We start from the raw sequence: 18,635 nt of genomic DNA, 5'->3' as shown, positions 1-18,635 counted from the left end.
GCGAAGAGAAGGGTCTGCACCAGGAGATGGGGGTAAACCAGTCCACATTCGGTGGTACATCTTGTAGAATTGGGAAGAAGCCATGAGCTGGCTTTGTACGATCTTACTTCCACCTATGTAGTCGAAGGGATCCGACCGAGCTTCAAGACCCGTGTAGAAACTTGCGATATTATCAAACCATCCAGCATAGGCCGCATAAGCATGACTCGTATCGCTAAAATTCAACGCAGAAGGATTTAACATCTGGATATAATCCACTTCAAGATTCGAAATTGTGAGGAGAGACGACTTTAACTCGATTGAAAGTGTGATGGAAGCATTATATAGCTCGCAAGTTAAGAATTCGATTTCTTCCTGTTTGCCGGACTCGTCATAAATTGAGAGCGCAGTCCAAAGCTCGCCTAGAGTTTGCTGGGCAGAAGAATATTGTCGATTTCCCTGCGTTTGCAGCAAGACCCTGTTTCCAGACTCAGGTATGACGGCGGGGACCACAGAAAGATACCCTATTTCGATGGTAAAGCACCCATGTGTCGTGTTCCACGTGAGGTTGTCAAAGGTGTGAGGACTGGGCAAGCCACTCCAATAACTCCTAGCCATGGTAGCCATCTGATGTTGTACTGAAGTATTTGACTGCTTACACCGCAGGAGCGGAAGATACGTAAACATAGAGTATGGTACGTTTTGGTAGGTTGTTGGCGTTTTCAATGGGACAAGTGTTCCAGTTATCGCTGCAGCAGACGCAACTCTTGCCACAGCTGGACTAGAAGCAAAGCCCAAACGAGCTATGCCAGGGTATAGTTCTAGTTTGGGGAACATTGCTTTAGTGAAATTGAATCCGTGCGTGTACATTGGTTCAAGGCTATGATCAGATATACCGATCGTGGGTACCATTTCGTTACTAGCGTTAACACTTACACTTCTTTTTGTAGACAGAGTAGCAGGAGGTATCAGAGTAGATATGGGGATGCTCCTGGAATATTTGTCAAAAGGAAGAACAGTATCACGGATGAATTGAAAAACTCGCCATAACACAAGCGCTAGTGCAGTTGCCAGAGGCATGCCGGACTTTAATTCCCAATTCCAGAACGACCAGAGATTATACTCAAGACTGAAAATATCGTTTAGCGTTCTGAGAGAGAAGGATTTGCGTCTCAAAATCATCCAAACATACTGAATATAGGCTACTCCAATTGACGTCTTTAAGAACAAGGCTACGAGCCAAGCAAACCCGGTGCCAATCCTAATACCATTAGTATTTTCGGCAGTTGAAAATTAACTCGCTCTTACCGCAATGGCCACTGTTGATGATGAGAATCTCCAACCTGTTTTCCGTTCAGCCAGCGATAGTAGAAATGATGGCCGACAGCGAAGCCAATGCCAGCTAGTAGCGACATGATCATCAGAGTGGGGTTACTCCAGTCGACATGTTTCTTAGTGTTTGGCTGACCATCCAATCGCGGATTGTTGCGATTGTCTGGAGTGGACGAAACTGTTGGCGCTTCGGGCAAGACATTGTCTTCAGCATATCCATTAGGGTCGTGATGTTCAACAATTTCGTCATCTTCGTGTCGACAAGACCCAGGCTCATCAAATAGCACAATGGTCTCGGCAATGGAGTCTCCAACCACAATATTTGCGTCAACTCTGCGAGGAGAACGAGTTGGATCAATTCGATAATGAATAGGTCGTTGATCAGCTGCATCGATAGAATGTATTGAGTCTTCACCATCATGGTGATGAATATCAAAGACGTCTAGATCAATCAAATCTTCATCATGGTACGCCATAGCTGAACAAAATAGTTCACAAGTGCAATGCTACCGTTGAGCTTTATAGAGGATTCGATCAACACTAAGACATTTGGTGGAGAGGAAAAAGAGGTACGTGTACCTAGGAAGACACGACTAGTCACAGGTCGAGGCACAGGTTCGTTACTATTTCGTATTCATACTGAAGCGAACCTGCAATGTAATATGGAGTTGATAAATACCAATTAATTAGCCTGAGTTTGGTGCAGCGCAACCAGAACTGCCAAAAATGTCAAGCCCCAATGACTTTTGTAGAGCCAATCATTGAGTACGTATCGTAGCATCAATTTTCAGATGCCATCCTGATCGACTCACCGAGTGAGGCTGTGAAAACTGGGCTTACAAGGAAAACAGCCCATCTACTCATTTACCTTCCCCCAGACAATATTTCCAGTTCAATAATCTTCACAACCGACATCCACCACTCGCTCTTCCCTCTCCCTTTGCAGAACCACCCCTCTGGCCCGCCTCTCCTTCAACATATTGTCCATCGCATTCCCCACCATCTCCGCTGTACAAATCAAATCATCCTCAACGTCTTTAACTTTCCCAAACGCTTCTCTAATCAGATTCTTCCCCAAGGTCTCCACATCCCTCGCATTACCCCACCCTTTCGTCTCACCCAAAAACCTCATCTTCCTCATCAAGTTCTTGCATACACTCAAGCTCGGCCGACCCAGTACAGGACACGAGACTCCGTTCTTACCCAAGTTCCTTTTGAGGATCTCGAGACAATGGTCTGGACCCAAAGAAGGGAAGTGGATCTCCTCGGGGAAGCGAGATGCGAGACCAGGGTTTGTGGACAGCAGGGTGTTCATTTCTGCGGTATAGCCAGCAAGGATCACGATGAGCTTTCCGTGGTACTTAGGCTTCGTAAGGAGATCGACCAGCTCAGAGACTACTTCTGAGTTGAAGGAACATGAATCTGGGGACGAGATAAGACGATATGCTTCATCGATGAAGAGAACGCGGCCCAGAGCTCGTTCGAACACTTTGGCGGTTTTAGGAGCAGATTGGCCGACATACTTCCCGACGAGATCACTGGCTGAGCATTCGATGACAGAGGGGTCGGCAAGATGTCCCATATCGTAATAAACTTGCGCGATCTTCCTGGCAGTGGTGGTCTTCCCTGTTCCTGGTGGTCCTTTGAAGACGAAGTTTGTGGGAATGAAATCTTTCGGATCTAGTCCCTTGAGTTTCATGACTTGGGAGATACGTTGATATTGTTCAAGTTTCGAAATGATGTCTTCACAGCCGATGACGTCTTTGAAAAGCTCTTTCAAGTTGTTCGTAGCTGATTTTCCACGATCAAACTCGGGATCAAAGTCTTGAGGCGCGAAGATCCACGTCTTGGGTCGATCAGGAACAGGCATGGAGGATACCCGCTTTTGGTAGTTGATCTTGGCCTTTGTGATCAAGTTCTCTACCTCGCCACCGTTACCGAAATTCACTCGACTACTTGCTTTCTCCAACACGTCCATGGCGACTTTAATTGCTGGTTCTGTAGCTTCTAGAACATGATCTTCAAGCTTGGACTTCAAGATGCACTCCAACTCTGGAAGGGTAAAATTCTGAAACCAGAAGGCATCGGACATGGGAAAGCGTCTGTTTAGACCAGGATTGGAGTTCTGCAACATCTCAGACATTGCGTCGTCATACCCCAGTAGTAAGACACATCGATCCTCTCCCGGCTCGCTTTGAATCTCGCCTACAAGAGTATCCATGATACCTTGCCGGAAAGAGTCACTTTCATTTCCTGTGTCACCGCCAGAGTACATCATGTAAGCTTCATCAATAACAAGAACATTGCCCATAGCAGAACGCAGAGCTGCCCTGGTGTTGTTCTCGGAATCACCGATGTAGCGTCCAATCAAGTCGCTCGGATTCTTCATGATCACATCTCCTTTGCTGAGTATGCCAATTTCAGCCAGTAATTGACCATATAGTTTGGCAACCAGCGTCTTTCCGGTACCCGGAGGACCGAGGAATAGTCGGTTCAAGGATACTTTCAAAGGCACCTTTTCCTCTAATTCCCGATCGTAGTTTGTCTTTACGAGCTCCAGCAGACCGAGGATCGAGTCTTTGACTGATTCCAATCCTGTCAATCTCTGCATTTTCTGCCATGCTGGACTTTCTAGGACAGCGGCCGATGGGTTTGGCCCTATAATATCCTCTTTCGTAAATTTGTAGTCTTCTTCTTCAGCCGAGTCAACTTCGCTGAGCGTGTCGTCGTCGTTTTTGTTCTCCGCTTCGGTCTTGCTATCTAAATTATCGTCGGATTTAGTTTCCTCTTCGGCTGTCGCTGACAATGAATTGGATACTTCCGTGGCAGGGATCTGTTCCTCGAGCTTGGTAGGTGTCAATTCCTCGGTTGTGCGAGTTCCAACGAATCCCCATGTGTTCTCTCGATGAGATTCTGCTGGTATATTGCCTGCGACGACATCTTTGTCTTCGGAAGACTTCGCATCTTGCACCTCGTTCACAGATTCTTTGCCCTCTGAGTTTGATGGACTGTCAGGCAATTTCGCATCCTGAGCCGCAGCTGTAATCCTTTCTGCTCGAGTATTCGAAAGCCGGGCCGCTTGTCGATCCAAGATCTGCGAAAGTAGATTATTGACCGATCTTGCGTTTGCAAATAAAGTCGATCCTCGGGTTCTTCCAAGCCTCCTGGTTGCTATTCTCATATATAGCCCCTCCTTCCCACCTTCGACCTCCGCTTTTCCATCAAACTTCTTCTTCATGGAGTACCAGAGAATCTCTCGAAGTTCTTCATCGGTGTAATCCTTGAAACGTATATGGTAAGGAAGAAGACTACTGAGATTCTTGTCCCCGTGACCGAGAACATCCATCATTTCTTTCTCCTTGCCGGCGAAAATGAAGACGGCTTTTCCTCTTCGGGAATCCACTTCTCCAAGCAGATAATCTAGCACTCTGATTCCGTTATGTTCATCGTTGAGAAGATAGTGTGCATCGTCAATGAATAGGACACCTCCATTGCTTTCCACGAGATCCTCGATGTAGCCTTTGATTCTTGAGATCCCACCATCAGCTAGGTAGATTCCTGTTGTATGCTTGACTTGTTCGCTGCCGATGACCCCCATTGAATGCAGTAGTTTTGCATACTGCTTTGCAAATGTTGTTTTGCCTCGAAGAACGTTAGTCTTGACATGCTACGTGGGCAGGATAGCCTACCTGTTCCCGAGTTGCCGATCAGTACTGTCCCATATCGTTCATCCTTGATGTCTATCCCTTGACGTGCCATTGTCTTCGCCTTGACCAACAACTTCTCAACATGTTCTTTGACATTAGAAAGACCCACAAGCTCCATGATGGCTTTGATCGCCTCTTCTCGATTCTGTCTCATCTTCTTTTTCTTCTCCTTCTCTCTTCTCACTCGTCCATCTTCTTCAGTTTCCGACTCCGAATCACTCCCACTGCTCTCCTCTTTTGGTTCTGAGGGAATGTTTCTAGGGCAATAAGGGTCAAGATTGTGCGCAGAGTCCTCCTGACATATGCATTTTAGTCGGTACGAGATGCCCCCCTCGCTCTCTTCGAAGACCTCAAGTCGATTTTCCAGATGATCGGCATTCCAGATACTGTCAGTAGTCTGGTCTCGCTTGATTTGGAACTGTCTCTCGAAATCTTCGAGGTCAACAATAAAAAAAGTTGGAATGCCATCTAAAAAGCGCGACTGAATCTTCATCCGAAGATGCTTGAGAAAATTCGAGGCCGAACGGAGGAACTTCAAGTTATGGTAGGATACTACTTCTCCAGATGGTTCCGAAGGAGGCATTCTGGGAGAAACCTCCTCCGCTAGAACTATTTCGTCCAATTGTATCGTAGTTGTTGTGGTAGCTCCTTTTTGCAGCTCAATGATGGAAACTTCAGGAACTTGGACATGTGATACATTGAGGACTGATTTCTTAAGATTCCGGGAAAGGTAGTCCACCAGAGAGGTCTTGTCATTCGATCGGAGAGAGGCAAGGAGTTGATCTGGGAGGTAATCTTGTGTTGTACGTCTTCTCGGAGAGGTCGAGAGCGTGTTATTTTCAGGCCAATCTAATGGCGATGGGATAATAGCAGCGCCTTGTCGACAACAATTCTCCGAGAAGATCACATCGGCCATAACAAGGAGGTGTTCGAGAACCTGCTTGATATCATGTGATAGCGAAGAGGTCTCGACTTCGAAGTCTGGTCCAAACGTAGCTGTCGCCGTTGCTTTTCGTAAAATCTGATCATAACTTCGCGATACGTTTTCCAAGGCCAGAAACGACTGTGAGAGGAGGTGCTGAAAGACTTCGGATCCATTGCCTGAACATTGCATGCAGCAGGGCACGTGATTGAACATTTTCGTCGGATTTTATCACGACTTGGTGGAAAGCTTTCGAACAAATCGGTCTTCCGTTTTTCTGAACAGGACAACGCAATGAAATTGAAGAAGAACTCGAAAGAAAATTTTCGACAAGAGATCTAACAGCACACAAGTACATGATTGCCATCCTAGGGAACATGCATACTCGGTGAGGCGTTTGAGAGAACCAGTCGCACCGAAGCAGCCATTGACAGACCCACAGGTGGGACTCATATTGGACTCATACCTGCAAGATAACAGGGTGCGAATCCATTTTATGCACAGACGGCGTCGCCGTCTCTCGTCGCGGTTTGCTGCACGTTGCTGCGGATCGAGAGAATCGAGACGTTGCTGACCGCGGAGCCTGCACTAGCAGGGGCTTTTGGAGGCTGCAGTGGCCCCCAAACTATGTCCCCTGCGTAGGTTCTTAGGAATCAAACCTTTGCTTTCTCTGAAGAATAATTGCACCCATCCAACTCATGAGAGAGCCGGAAACAATTCGAAGACGGGCCGTGGATCGTGAAGCCGAAACAAGAATGAGGGAACTCAACTGTACTCTTGAATACCCCTATATCAATACTCGAAAATGCAAAGTAGTCAGTACTCGCACCGATAAAGAGAAAGCCGAGTCCAGAAATGGCGCGGCTAGTGATGGACAACGCTACTGAAGGAGAGATTACACGACCCCACGCTCTCGAATAAGATAGTCAAGTCGATTCAAATCGACATTGCGTGGTCCTTGATCCACTAAGATCGCGGGGGAATAGAGATGAGACAGAAGAAAATATTCTGCTCGTTGTATCCGTACCAGAAACTTAGAAACGAAGATAGACATCATTCCTCGACACTATGTACCAACACATCAGGTTGAACCAGGTTCTGTCTAACCATATCTCCATTCAGCAGGTCGTTACTTTCCGCCCTTCTTATAGCCGATTCCCAATTGTTCTCGATCCCGCTTTTGATATGCCTTTTCGCAATGCGTTCCTTGGCCAATAGAGGGTCGACATCCACGAACCAACTCTGGTCCACCATCCCTTTGATCTTGTTCCAAGGAGCCTCATCCAGAAGCAGATAATTGCCCTCCAATATCACGAACTGTATATCCTTGGAAATGCTTATTCCATCTGCGACGGGGTCTTTCACTGCATGGTCGAAGGAGGGAGCAAGAATTGTCTCTATCCGCTCAGATCTCGAAGCTGAGAGCTTGGTGACCAGACCAAGTATGCCATCTGGATCGAAAGTCCAAGATGCACCCCGACGAGCGTAGGCTTCTGCTTTATTCGGCATTTCGTCAAGGGTCGATCGAGGGAGGTGGAAGCCGTCCATTGGAACTACAGCTGCAATTGGTGTATCTGAGCTGGCATTGAGTCGTTGCGCGACTTTGCCTGCTATTGTAGTCTTTCCTGAGCCTGGGGGCCCTGCCAATATCACCACGACGCGGTTTCGATGTTTCTCGTTGATGAGGTCTTGCTTAAGGGAGAGGGCACGGTCGGTGAGGGATTGATAAACAGGCTCCATTGGGACTGGAGTCGGATGATGGAGGTAGGAATGAAGGGGATTGTCGAGGAGGAGAGAGGTATTTCCTATTGTCTGAGCTGTGAAGAAATTTCCAAACTTACTTCATTGTCCATTTATGCGACCAGCATCGGGGCAGTCCACTCCGGCGTGGGATTGAGCACGAGAGCGGCTGAGAAGGGGTCGCAGAGAGTCATTTCCCTCAGGTACAGCGAGTGTATAGCTTCTCGAACAGGTGAGAGCAACTCCGACTGGTCTGGATCATGTTGTCGGGTACAAAGAAGGGCAGCAGAGAATTTGCTGGAGCTTTGATTTGCAAAAGAGCCTCGGTCCAGGTGAGTGCTGAAAGTTGCGCCACGCTGTGAATTTGTCAGAACATCAGGTCAGAACTCGCACTCCCCCTTACCATCTTTTTATATTTGTCAACTCTGCCAAACACCTCATTTGAATCTGTCTCGTTGTTTTGACATAGATATATACGCATTGGAGGCTTTTGCTCTCTCAAACTCCCATAGTACCCCTTTGCCATCACGTGCAGCCCCAGATTTCTCCACCTTTGTCGAGCATCAAGTCCCCGCAAAATTCTAGTCATGTCCCGTGCATCTCCAGAATTTGCTTGTCCGCCAGCTGTCCCTATTGTTCTTCTCCACAAACCTCTCAGGAATATCTCACTGGCCATCAAGTGAAAGTAACCTTGACGTCGATGGCCAGTATACATCAGCACTGTTACCATGAGTGCTACCCAAATTGAATCCTCACCACAACAGCTTCGGGCGGTAAGTGGCCACACATTACCCTGGCAAGTTGCACGTTGGAAACATTGCTAATGCCTCATAGTGTCTAGAATGCCAGGTATGTGTCTGCCCTCATCTCAGATATCTACTAGCTTAGAAGGGATTACTGACCCGCCGCCTAGAAACGAAAAAGCAAGGTACGTTACATCCTAGATACCTTGATGGGGAAAACTTTCGGAGTTCGGCTGACCACTCTGCCCTTCTTAAGTGCACTGGTGAGGCTCCATGTGCATTCTGTGCTAGAACACAGAGGATTTGTGTATATACAGCTCGACCTGTCAGGACACCTTTGACTAGGAAGTATGTCACGATCTCGCTCCCAATTCTTCCTTCTGCACTTTGTGGAAAACACTTGTTGACCACTCATGTGAAGAAACCTAGATTCGGCAGAACAAAAATGCGAAAAGCTCACATCTCTACTGAAGTCTCTCAATCCAGATGTCGACATTGAAAGTCTCCTGAAAAATGGGGTCCCTTCAAGTCGACCAGCTGCAAACAATCCCAGCCCGAAGAGTCCACAGCAAGTGGAAGAAGCAAGTCCAGGATCATCCCATGAGTACGAATGGCACGAAGCACCGTTGTCGAATGATGACGAGCAAGCTCATTCTCTGAGGGACGGGATGGCATTGTTATCTACAGACCCTTCTGAATCGGGCTATCTCGGTACGTTGGAAGCGAAAAGCTACCGCTCTTTTATTCACTCACATCTTGCAGGTAGCAGTGCTGGTTCAAGTATGCTTCAGACGATCTTTTCACTGCTGTCGTTGAGAGGACCATTGGATGACCCTTCCAAGCACGAAATCTCCAAATTGATTGCAACCAGACAGCGATCCGACTCAGGATTCCTCACTCTCGAAGGTGACTTGGCTTCATCAGCCATTACACATGGATTGATTGATGCTTACTTTCTATTTTATAATACCTCGTATCCCATCTTGCACAGTCAGCTCTTTAGAGACACTTACGCGAACAGATCGCAGATCGCAAGCAATTCTGCTTGGCAGCTGGTGTTTTACACTGTTCTAGCAATTGGCCATTGGGTTTTGAGTGCTGGTGAAGACCATGCAGACTCACCTTATTATCTTGCAGCACGATCTCGAATGTCTGCGGGTATGCTCGAGAGTGGTACTTTGACCGGAGTGCAAGCGTTTTTACTGATGGTGATCCTCACCATATCTCGCCCGTGACAAAGGAGCTGATCGATGCTAGGGAAATTATCTTCAAAAACGCGACAGACCAAATACTGGTTACAACATGATTGGCATCGCATTCAGGATGGCTTTGGGTCTGGGTCTCCATCGTGAGATCTCATCCATTAGTGGGGAGGAGAACACTTTGAGCAAAGAGATCAGACGACGAGTCTGGTGGATTCTCTACATGGTCGATTCTGGCTTCAGCATAACCATGGGAAGGCCTACCACTGCTTCCGATGCATTCATTGACGTTCATCTACCTCAGAACATTGAAGACTCGGTGTGTGATCTATCAGCCTTCTCCAAGCAGTTCTAACGTCCCCAGCATCTTACATCCGATGAACTAGTATTTCCACTCCCTCCACCGGTAGACTACCCAACGACCTATTCTGCCATGATTGCACAAGCTCAACTGGCAGTTATCGCAAACAAGATTTACAACGAGTTTCTGTCCGCTCATATCAGTAACGCTGTAATCAACGAGGAGTTAGCCCACAAATTCGAGGAAGAACTCCGGACATGGCGAGTCTCTTTACCGCCTTATTTCCACGATCCCAAATCTCCAACATGGTTTCACGGACCAAGATCTGTCATTCTGTGGAAGGAACAGAACCTTCGAATGATGCTCTGGCGAGGTGGTCAGAGAAACAATAGGGTGCGGCCAAGAAGTGAACTTGCGGTTCAGAACTGCATTCTTGTTGCCCTTGAATCAGTCGACGCAATTTGTACATTTTGCGATACGAATGAGAGGCTTCACCAAGGGTTGAGCTGGTATGCCACATATTTCCTATTCCAAGCCGTCTTAGTCCTCGACTTTGGCCTACTACAGTCACCACAGGACGGACAAGCATCCATTTGGAGAGAAGCCATCGAGCGATCAAGGCGATCTTTCACCCAGCTTGGCATCACGAACCCCGCTGCACTGCGGTGTATCGCTGTGCTTGATCGTATCCACCAGCATCATCAAGCTGGATCAACGATACCATCACAGCCTGCTCCTGATGAAGTGGCCAATGCTTTTTCAACTTTTGGTGACGAATCACTCCAGGAGAGCTCGGTTGATTACGCCACGCATCAGGCATACTCAGCTGATCCAGCATTGCAGTTCTTTTTCGATGGGCCGCCAATGACGAATCTTTTCGACGGTGTTTATGGCTTTCCAAGTACGCAAGAACAAGAAAACTTTGACTATATTCCGGGAGATTTCTACAACATGGACGACTTCGACATGTCACTGAATTGGCATGATCCTCAAAATGGATCCCATGCCTGATCTGGTTCGATTATCGCTCCATCCCCAACCAACTACTCGGTGGCCACTCAGTGCTGAGCTGAGTATGTAAACCTTCCGCCCCGACAGTTATATCACCATATCACAGCGAAAGGGTGGATTTATTCCTTCTGGCTTCAATATCTGCATTGATTCCAAGATTTAATCAAAGGTAATAGCTGCCTTGATGCACGTCTTATTTCGGATGGCATCCAGCGCCTCGCCGAAGTTCTCAAGTTTGTATGTATTCGTCACGATCCCGCGTACATCGACTTTACGAGTTTCGAGATAATGCACTGCACGCGGCAAGCACCACATCTCGGAGAATGATCTGGACAGCGTTAGACAATGCTCGATAATAACTGGGAGGATACTTACCCGATCATCGTGATCTCATCGCCAAAAACTCTGCTAGGAGCTACCTTGATCAAGGCCTCTTTCTCATAGACACCATAATATATGAGCTTACCTCCCCTCGTGCAATAGTCGATTGCCTTCTCAAGCAATGCATGGGACCCAGATGCTTCGACAACGACATCGAATCCGTATGGGTACTTCGCCTTCAGATCTGCCCATTGCTTGCTTGGGTCTTTTCGGCTCAACTCGACGTACTCATCTGCACAGTTCAACTTCTTGGCCAGTTCCATCTTTGGACCTTCATTCGAAGCCAAAACCATATGCGCTCCACCATTTGCCTTCAATAATTGTGCCAAACAGAGACCAGTTGGACCAGAGCCAATGAGCAAGATGTTTGATCCAACCTCCGGTCGGATTCGATCCATGCCATGAACGGCACATGACGCAGCCTCGAAAAGAGAAGCTTCCTCCCATGACAGATTCTCAAAGTGGAACAACTTTTCAGCGGGGTATGCGCAGTACTCGGCAAAGCCACCATCAACTATAATTCGTCAATTACACTTTATCGTCTCGTTCCACTTGTGTGACACTCACGATGAACACCGTGCGCTTGGAAATTTTCGCAATACAGCAACTTTCCTTGCCGGCAGTAATGGCAGTACCCGCAAAGCTCTGAGTTGTCTGCTGTGACCTTATCACCGAGCTTGAATCCCTTCACATTCTCTCCGATTTTCACAACGATCCCGCTAGTTTCGTGGCCAGTTACGACTGGCATGGCAGAATCAAAGTCGCCGTTGTGAATGTGTAAGTCGGTGCCGCAGATTCCGCAAGATTTCACTGCCACCAAGTCAGTTTCATCGTTGCTCAAGGCTATCCATGTTGCATACCTTTGATCAGAATCTCATGGGGCTTTGGCTCAGGAACCGGCATAGTTACAAGCGAGAAGTCCTTGATCTTGTTATATCGAATGGCCTTCATTTCAGTTGGAACAACGAACTTTGGCGTTGTGCCGTTGCTTGTTCCGTTTGTTGCTGGCATATTTGCAATGATCGACTACTACTTGAGGAGAAGTAAGGAGGATGACGTTTGTGTTTACGATTGTTTTCTACGACGCGCTCATATATATACCACCGCGTCTCTCGGACGACTGTTTCCCTACAGTGGATATGGGACCCCTCATCCGTTCGTCGCGACTGATTCCCCGCTGTGGGGTGGTAGGAGCGCAGTGCTCCGAAACCCTCCCACTCCCGAGCGGAAAGTCACGTGTATTTTTCATGTGGCTTGTTTCTTCGGAGTGGAGTCGTCCGACAGCATCTACAGCAGGTTTTCATGATTCGTGACTTACCAAATGCATCGCAAACCCGAATCTCTAGTTTCGGAGCACTGTGGACCGACAAACAAAAGATGGGAGAGATACCTAGACTCGTCAGACCATGCATACGTTTGTGCCGCATTCCAGGCGAGTGGGACTGGATTTGGGCGGGGGTATTCGTTGGACGATGGGTCGGGGCTAACCGACTGTGGGGAGTCTGGGGTACGAACTCTCTCCTTGTTATTCCGCTATGAAGCGACAAGCGTTCCACGGCCTTGGACTATATAATCTTCTTGATGTCCTTGAGGACGTCGATCCTTTTCGTCTCTATTTTCAGACTCAAGTCAGACTCAAGTCACTCGTCGCATCTCTTAGGTCCAATTCTCTGGTTACGAACAGGCTTCAATTGCCTCCAACTTCAATACCTTTTACCTTCTACTTCACTGAATAACGGACTATTTCTCTCAACATGGTTGCTGGTGGAGTTGCCGTAGGTGGCGACCTGGACTTGTCTTATGGTCCTGCAGGTATGAGATTACATTCACCGACGGTGTTGATTATGTTCTTACTGCGCAACAGGCTACAAGGGACTCATCAAAGAGCCTTTCATCTTCTTCATATCATGCTTTGCCAGTATTGGCGGGGTGCTCTTTGGGTAAGTCGAGGCAGAGCGATTCCTTCCGACAATCAGCCTTAGCTAATGAGTCTCGCAGTTATGATCAGGGTGTCATCTCCGGAGTCTTGGTCATGAACAACTTCGTAAGCATACCGCTACTCTAATCCTCTAACCCTGTTTATACTTTGCAGGGCAAACACTTCCCACTCCTCGCCAACGACGCTACCCTTCAGGGCTGGATGGTCGCCGTCCTCACCCTTGGAGCCATGTTCGGAGCTTTCGCGAACGGACCGATTGCCGATCGTATCTCTCGTCGATGGGATCTTCTCCTTGCCAATGGTGTGTTCCTTGTGGGATCCGTGATTCAATGTGCTGCTGTGAACATACCCATGATCTTCATCGGACGATTCATCGCCGGTCTTGCGATCGGTCAATTGTCCATGGTTGTCCCTCTGTACTTAGGAGAACTCGCACCTCCTAATATCCGTGGGAGTCTGGTTGCTCTTCAACAACTTGGAATTACTGTCGGAATCATGATTGCCTTCTGGTATGCAGCTCTCCAACCTTCCACTATTGTTCATTGCTGACCCCCTCAGGCTCGACTACGGAACACAGCATATTGGTGGAACGGGCGACGGACAAAGTCAAGCGGCATGGAGGTTTCCACTTGCTCTGCAATGTTTGCCATCTGCCATTCTTGCAGCTGGAACATTCTTCCTCCCATACAGCCCTCGATGGCTCATGAGCAAAGGTATGCCCCTCGCTCCGCATTACCTTCACACAAACTAATCGGCCTACCCTTCCAGGCCGCGAAGAAGAAGTCATGGCAACACTCTGTCGCATCCGTCGAGTCCCTGCTTCCGACCCACGCCTCAAGCTTGAATTCCTCGATATCAAAGCAGCCTGCATCTTCGATCAAGAATCCGTAGCTGCACGCTTCCCTGGCATCAATTCTCGATTTACACTCGCCCTTAAGCAGTACCAAGAACTTTTCGTTGTCCGCCATCTTAATAGACGATTAGTAATTGCCTGTCTACTTCAGATTATCCAGCAAGTGAGTCAAAATCACTCTCGACATCAAAGACAATTGGGACCCGAGCATTCCGGACGCTCCTTCGGGAGCGCTCACCATAGCTCCTTGTTGTTTGGATGAGCCGTACTGATTTTCTTATAGTTTACCGGAATCAATGCCATTATCTATTATGCCCCGCAGATCTTCACCGCTATCGGGCTCACTGGTAACTCGGTTGATTTACTTGCCACAGGAGTAGTGGGTATCATCAACTTCTTTTCTACGATTCCAGCGATCATGTTCCTTGATAGATGGGGACGAAGAAAGGTTCTCATTATTGGGGCAATCAATATGAGTATCGGACACCTGATTGTTGGCACACTGTTCGCCATCTACCAACACAGCTGGGACGCCCATCGCAGTGCGGGTTGGGCTGCTGCTGTCTTTGTTTGGTTCTTCATCGCGAACTTCGCTTTCAGCATTGGTGAGCATCTTTTCCTGCTATTTGTAGTTCAAAGACTGATGGTTGGTACTAGGTTGCGTGAACTGGATCATGCCCTCAGAAATGTTTCCTCCAGGCGTAAGATCGAAGGCTGTCGGTGTCGCAATCTCAACTAATTGGCTCACGAACGTTCGTCTTTCTCTCTACTTTCCTCCCAGCGTTCTTAGTCTAACATTTGCCTAGTTCATCGTAGCCCTAATCACACCTCGTATGCTAAAGTCGATCACCTTCGGAACCTTCTATTTTTTCCTCGTCTTTTGCCTGATCCTAATCGTCTGGGTCTATTTCTGCGTTCCTGAGACTAAAGGATTGAGAATCGAAGAGATGGATCTTATTTTTGGCGGCAATCAGGGAGTAGAGGATGTGAGGAGAATTGAGGATATCAGGAGGAGATTGGGAATGACTGTTGTTGGTGACAGGGACACTGATGATTTCAAAGAGGAGGAGGTGGAGGGGAATAAAGGCATGGGCATGGAGGTTAGTCATCATGAGGCTTAGGCTGCGTGGGGGAGCCAAGAGAAGAGAGGGAAGCACGGGTCACGGATTCGGAGATTTATATTCGAGTAAGTAAATCACACATCATCAATCAATTGTATCCACACGTTTTTCCTCGTTTCAGACATGGATATTTTACCCTTCAGCGGATCAGCTCTTCCCCTTGCCACGGTAGCGAAGCCGCTGCGGCTAAACACCAGGTATTTGTCAAGCCCTTAATCTATCCCAGAACCATCTGATATCGAAACATGCCTTCATTGGACCGTAATTCAAGGTTCATCTAATGTTTGTTTACGGCGGTTCGGCAGTCAATCCTCCCGGCGTCGCTTTCCCCGCAGCCAAGACCCCTTTCTACGAATGTTGATTTAGGGGTCGTCTCTTTTTCTGTACTGTTTCTCCATATTCAATCGTCTGTCATCTCCACAATTCCACAAATCAAACGCCTAAGTCTAGCTATCACTCCGTCTAGTGGCTCTACACGGACGCAAGTGCCGTTCTATCCGTGGAGATATTACCTCCATTCCAAATCCAATCCATTGAGTTTCTCTACAGTATATTACACTTAGATAGCCTGCTCGCGAAACCAAACAGCCTGATGAGATCAGATAAGTTTGTCTTCCCCACATCCCCATCTGCAAACATACATAAATATTCCCTCATTCTACCTCCTCCCTCCTTTTCACATCGCCTTCAACGCCGCAACCATCACCATGCATATCTCAATTCTCTCCCTCGGCCTCTTGGCAACACAAGTTCTCGGCCACGGCTTAATCACCAAACCGTGGCCCCGCACTCCGGGCGCGCTCAGTCTCGCAGCATGTGGACCAACCGTCACGAATAATATTAAGGGCGATAATACGAGCCATGTTGAGGGATTGCCCGAGGCCGCGATGACGGATGCTAAGTACAATGCTGCGGAGTGCAATTTGTGGCTTTGTCGGGGTTTGCTTCTTCCCTCGAGTCCCAGAGACCAGTGTGCTAATGGAAAATCATAAGGTCTCCAACTCGAAGAGTCGGCTAAAGCAAACGTCATTGCATATACCCCAGGACAGAAAGTCAGCATGAGCGTCAAGATTTCAATCAAGCATCACGTATGTTCCCCATCCCTCCACCTCGCGAAAATAAGTACTGATAGAACTTGATGCAGGGAACGGCGAACGTCTCCATCATTTCAACGAAGACCAACAAGATCATCGGCGACGAGCTGCTTTACTGGGATAAATACGCCGATGAGAGATTGCCGGCCATGCCTGCCAATAACACGCAGTTTGATGTCGTGATCCCGACGACGCTGGGGAGTCAGTGTGCTAATGCCGGAGATTGTGTAAGTTCTCTGTTGGATTTTGGAGAGAGGATATCGGCTAATTGGTGTGGATAGGTGCTGCAGTGGTGGTGGTATGGGACGGCGGCTAGGCAGACGTATGAGTCTTGTGTTGATTTCACGGTGGCGCCGACCATGCCGATGCTGGAGAAGAGGTTTGAGGCGTAGGTTTGGTGTGGATGAGGAGAGAAGTTGTGGGTCGAAGGATGATAGTGGGAAAGTGTTTTGTAGATTTGCTGCGAAAGGTTATCTACAGCCATATGCTGTCTCAATCAACAATTCGGACTTCGTTTACCAAATCCGTGGAAGTCGCATGACCCACTCACCAGTCAACATAAATAATGCAGCTAACCAAGTTTTCATCTCATTTGATTTTACCCCTAAGTTCTATGTTTTGGCTCTTTCGTTTCACGGACGCCGAAGTCTAGAGAATGAAATTCCACCTCGGACTCGCAGCGCTCGTAAGAGGCCTCTACGAAACTTTATAACAGTAGAAGCAAGAAGGTAAGACTTTCAAATTGGAGAATAACGTCCGAGAGTGCCGATATTAAAGCTAGTTATCCGTAGAAAATTGGTAGTCGAAGTCAGTCACGTGAACATATATCTCAAAGAGACAAAGCGAACTCGACAGCGTCTGCTTGTTGAAATAATGTCTGATTAGAACCTAAGAAAAGCAATGACTATTGGCCGAACACAACATATCCGGAAAATCTCTTTCGTTATCATATCTAACTTTCTGACAGACAATTGTTATGCCTTTTTCTTCACCATCAACAATACCCCTCTCAAACTCGATTTGACCCATTCCTTTCCCTCTTCCACACCCGCTTCACGCTGGAACTTCTCGATCTCCTTCCTGAAAAGTTTAACAACATCCCCATCAGTCCCAACCTTGTCTGGATGGGCCTCTCTCCACCTCGTCACCGGACTAATCGTACTCATCATTTTCTCCCAAGTATCCAGACCAGTCGTCGTGTTAGTTCTCCAGAGAAACTCTTCGTCAGTCTCAGGATCCCACACCTTCCGGTAGAAAGTACTCTCGTCGAATTCCGCGACAGGAGAGGAGATCGTCCACGGTAGAGGAAGATCTACATATAATTCTCGTGCGATCTCATTCCCACGTGTCTGAAAAGGTTTCAACTCACGGATCCAGATGTCTTCCAACACAGGCTGGAGAATCTCTGCGGCGGGCATCGATGAGTGCATTTTAGCATCGCCAGCAGACCAGATGGCGACTGTACCGCCAGGCTTCAGAAGTCGGGCAGTTTGAGGCCAGAACTCATCCATGTTGAACCAGTGAGCTGCCGTGGCGGCCGTGATGAGGTCAATACTCTCTTCCTCGAGTGGGGGCGATAGCTTCGTTCCGAGATCTTCGGCCGTAGCGGTTTCGAATCGGATAGGGGTGGGTTCAGATGCGGTGCCGCCAAGGGAACGAGCAGTAGATATCATGCCTCCTGAGGGGTCGATGCCGATGGCTTGGACGAAATGAGGTGCGAGTGCTCGAACTGCTGTGCCGGGACCACAGCCGACGTCGAGGAGAGTGTTGAGCTTGCCGCCGGTAGAGGTGTGGTGCTCGATGATGGCTTTGAAGAGGCTTGGATTGTAGCTGCCGCGGGCTTGGGCGTATGCTTCTCCTTGTTTTGGAGTATAGGAGTTGAAGGTTTTCTCGGCAACAGGCACCGAAGCTGGTGCGGGGCTCGACATGGCGATGGCACCTTGCGTACGGCAATTGTAGTCTTCTATGCGATGAACCTAAACGTTGAATCCGATTGCGGAAGAAGATGAGTGATAAAATCAAAGGTTATGGGCGTTATGTGGTGTTGTCTTTGACTTGCGCTGCTTCGCAAACGGGAGTTGCAGTCGAAGATTGTCGAGGCTGAAGATTTAGCGAAAAGCCTCATTGGAATTCGCAGCTGCGCATTACAGTAGCCCTTCAAGCTGATTGGGAATTTCCTTTAATCCAGGGCTCAAACGGAAGCGGCCGATCTTCCACGTCCGTATCCCGATGACAAACGAGGCTGATCGGCTGACATCAAACTAAAACTATTCCCGTTCACAATCACCATAATACGGATAATGCGAAATT

At 48.0% G+C, this 18,635-nt stretch overlaps 8 protein-coding genes across 8 annotated transcripts; 3 read left to right on the top strand and 5 right to left on the bottom strand.

Annotated features, from left to right (window-relative positions):
- Positions 1-1,131: 1,131 nt before the first annotated feature.
- LY89DRAFT_547954 (uncharacterized protein) lies at positions 1,132-1,469 on the bottom strand (the record flags this gene model as incomplete). The annotated part of the gene is made up of 2 exons (XM_018208265.1): positions 1,132-1,240; positions 1,288-1,469. Coding segments are annotated over 2 exons (291 nt in total), but the record flags the coding sequence as incomplete, so codon positions are not given.
- A 734-nt stretch (positions 1,470-2,203) lies between these two features.
- LY89DRAFT_577256 (P-loop containing nucleoside triphosphate hydrolase protein) lies at positions 2,204-5,511 on the bottom strand (the record flags this gene model as incomplete). Its single annotated transcript, XM_018208883.1, has 2 exons — positions 2,204-4,953; positions 5,001-5,511. The coding sequence occupies 2 exons, from the start codon at positions 5,509-5,511 to the stop codon at positions 2,204-2,206; spliced, it is 3,261 nt and encodes a 1,086-aa protein (XP_018075648.1).
- A 1,313-nt stretch (positions 5,512-6,824) lies between these two features.
- LY89DRAFT_681849 (P-loop containing nucleoside triphosphate hydrolase protein) lies at positions 6,825-7,974 on the bottom strand. The gene has a single exon (XM_018214386.1). The coding sequence runs from the start codon at positions 7,678-7,680 to the stop codon at positions 6,994-6,996; it is 687 nt and encodes a 228-aa protein (XP_018075647.1). The 5' UTR covers positions 7,681-7,974; the 3' UTR covers positions 6,825-6,993.
- Positions 7,975-8,408: 434 nt separating this feature from the next.
- LY89DRAFT_694837 (uncharacterized protein) lies at positions 8,409-10,937 on the top strand (the record flags this gene model as incomplete). The annotated part of the gene is made up of 8 exons (XM_018216732.1): positions 8,409-8,453; positions 8,515-8,529; positions 8,594-8,608; positions 8,680-8,771; positions 8,845-9,134; positions 9,186-9,631; positions 9,681-9,944; positions 9,990-10,937. 8 exons carry the CDS (start codon positions 8,409-8,411, stop codon positions 10,935-10,937), a joined length of 2,115 nt encoding a protein of 704 aa, XP_018075646.1.
- Positions 10,938-11,096: 159 nt separating this feature from the next.
- LY89DRAFT_770545 (putative sorbitol dehydrogenase) lies at positions 11,097-12,738 on the bottom strand (the record flags this gene model as incomplete). The annotated part of the gene is made up of 4 exons (XM_018221854.1): positions 12,179-12,738; positions 11,886-12,128; positions 11,313-11,832; positions 11,097-11,265 (listed from the first exon to the last, which is right to left on the bottom strand). The coding sequence occupies exons 1-4, from the start codon at positions 12,327-12,329 to the stop codon at positions 11,097-11,099; spliced, it is 1,083 nt and encodes a 360-aa protein (XP_018075645.1). The 5' UTR covers positions 12,330-12,738.
- Positions 12,739-12,848: 110 nt separating this feature from the next.
- On the top strand, positions 12,849-15,336 carry LY89DRAFT_431256 (sugar transporter). Its single transcript, XM_018207474.1, has 9 exons — positions 12,849-13,130; positions 13,183-13,258; positions 13,317-13,362; positions 13,411-13,766; positions 13,816-13,970; positions 14,026-14,273; positions 14,394-14,715; positions 14,768-14,862; positions 14,917-15,336. The coding sequence occupies exons 1-9, from the start codon at positions 13,073-13,075 to the stop codon at positions 15,229-15,231; spliced, it is 1,671 nt and encodes a 556-aa protein (XP_018075644.1). The 5' UTR covers positions 12,849-13,072; the 3' UTR covers positions 15,232-15,336.
- A 602-nt stretch (positions 15,337-15,938) lies between these two features.
- LY89DRAFT_639261 (uncharacterized protein) lies at positions 15,939-16,746 on the top strand (the record flags this gene model as incomplete). The annotated part of the gene is made up of 4 exons (XM_018211609.1): positions 15,939-16,170; positions 16,225-16,319; positions 16,376-16,552; positions 16,607-16,746. 4 exons carry the CDS (start codon positions 15,939-15,941, stop codon positions 16,715-16,717), a joined length of 615 nt encoding a protein of 204 aa, XP_018075643.1. The 3' UTR covers positions 16,718-16,746.
- Positions 16,747-17,185: 439 nt separating this feature from the next.
- LY89DRAFT_681847 (S-adenosyl-L-methionine-dependent methyltransferase) lies at positions 17,186-18,409 on the bottom strand. Its single transcript, XM_018214385.1, has one exon. It carries the CDS (start codon positions 18,251-18,253, stop codon positions 17,300-17,302), a length of 954 nt encoding a protein of 317 aa, XP_018075642.1. The 5' UTR covers positions 18,254-18,409; the 3' UTR covers positions 17,186-17,299.
- Positions 18,410-18,635: the final 226 nt, after the last annotated feature.

This window comes from Mollisia scopiformis (assembly GCF_001500285.1).
Source record: "Mollisia scopiformis unplaced genomic scaffold LY89scaffold_5, whole genome shotgun sequence".
Taxonomy (NCBI): Eukaryota; Fungi; Ascomycota; class Leotiomycetes; order Helotiales; family Mollisiaceae; genus Mollisia; species Mollisia scopiformis.
This window is presented reverse-complemented; position numbering and strand designations above follow the sequence as displayed.